The sequence below is a fragment of the Morone saxatilis genome, unplaced genomic scaffold, assembly GCF_004916995.1.
Source record: "Morone saxatilis isolate NCDOM2014 unplaced genomic scaffold, NCSU_SB_2.0 Contig10, whole genome shotgun sequence".
Classification (NCBI taxonomy): domain Eukaryota; kingdom Metazoa; phylum Chordata; class Actinopteri; family Moronidae; genus Morone; species Morone saxatilis.
Window position 1 is genome coordinate 206,077 of NW_023339652.1, and position 1,429 is coordinate 207,505.

Genomic DNA, 1,429 nt, shown 5'->3' on the forward strand with positions numbered 1-1,429 from the left:
GTAAAATAATGTGTAAATGTGAAGCTGTAAGCAGAACAGGAGAAAATCACGTACGGTCTTCAAAGATGAGTCCGACAGTGGCGACGGACTCGCGGCTGACGAGCATGATGGGATTGTCTCTGGAGGTTTTGGGGAAGGTCTTGGCCTGGCGGTTGGGGTCGAGGACCAGGTGGCGGCCCTCGTACAGCAGCTCCTGGTTGTGCTGCGGGATGCTGGTCCTGCGGGACAGCAGCTCCTGGAACAGCGCCGCCCTGTGGACACAGGAAGGAGAGCAGCTTTCAGATACACAGTCGACAACTCGTCCAACCCAGGTTCAGGTCTGACTCAGACCAAGACTGCCTTTGACCCAGTGCATGCTGGGACGTCTCCGGCCCGTGTACAGCCTCCCAACAACAATAAAGGTAACGATAGGCGGATATTTCAGGTTCTCTTGTCCCATTAGTGACTCCACTGCTTTATGCATCTATTAAGTCCAAATAATCAGAATAAAGTCTTACCATTTTCAGAATAAAGGCAGTGGGAGATGTGAATGACCTGCAGTTGCAGGTTTTTACCAATAATCACGTTATTATCAGAGATTTTCGGGTATTGAAATGAAAACAATAACCAATAATCATTATTAGTTGGATAGAAGTCGAACCAGACGAGTTGTGATCCAGAGGGAAGAAAAGATGATTTCTGTCTCACGTGTTGTATTCGTGGATGTAGACGTGGTGCAGCGTCGCCTGCTGCAGACTGAACACGTAGACGACCGTTCGGTGCAGGATGTCGTTGGTCTCGGCGAAGAACTGGTCGAAGCCCCAACACTTCTCCTGGTCGGCCTCCAGGATGTTGGCGAGGACCGGAGTCAGGAGGCTCTGAAGACCCCTGAAACACGGTAGAGTTGTTAGCCTGTTGAGTGGCTGCTTGGACGACGACGTCGTTTCTTGTAAAGAAATCACTGCTGTCTTACTTGGACAGACTGCAGGACACCGGCATCTCCGTACTCCACTCGATCTTCCCGTTCTCACACTTCTGGTGGCCGGAGATCGTCCCGGAGGGTTTCTCTGTGATGATTTTATACCTGAGGAACAAACAGTCAGTTCACTGTTTCACTGCAGTTTCATTCTCCTGTTTCAGCTTCTCGCTCTTACATGACTTCTTTGTTCCTGCGCGGCCCCTCGAACGGCCTGAACGGGAGGCTGCCGGTGGCGGCGTGGTAAAACGTGACCCCGATGCTCCACAGGTCCACCGTGGCGCCGTATTTCTTCTGGTGGTCTTTCCTCAGCACGGCTCGCTCGTACATGTCGGGGTGCTGCACAGGAAACACACGAAGAAGAGTTCAACAGGAAGTTAAAGACGTGTTCAGGTTGTGATAGTGAGTGCGTGTTTACATCAACCTGGTGATAACATTACCTTTACCATGATAACATTACCTTAACCGTGATAA

General features: G+C 50.8%; 1 protein-coding gene across 2 annotated transcripts in view; it reads right to left on the reverse strand.

Annotated features, from left to right (window-relative positions):
• tbk1 (TANK-binding kinase 1) overlaps window positions 1-1,294 on the reverse strand; it is a gene marked incomplete at its 5' end in the record, with an annotated part of 5,346 nt that extends 4,052 nt beyond the window's left edge. For both annotated transcript variants that reach the window (XM_035679736.1, XM_035679726.1), the window contains 4 exon segments: window positions 55-251; window positions 688-867; window positions 953-1,063; window positions 1,134-1,294. In XM_035679736.1, the coding sequence (XP_035535629.1) occupies window positions 55-251; window positions 688-867; window positions 953-1,063; window positions 1,134-1,294 (649 nt within the window).
• Window positions 1,295-1,429: the final 135 nt, after the last annotated feature.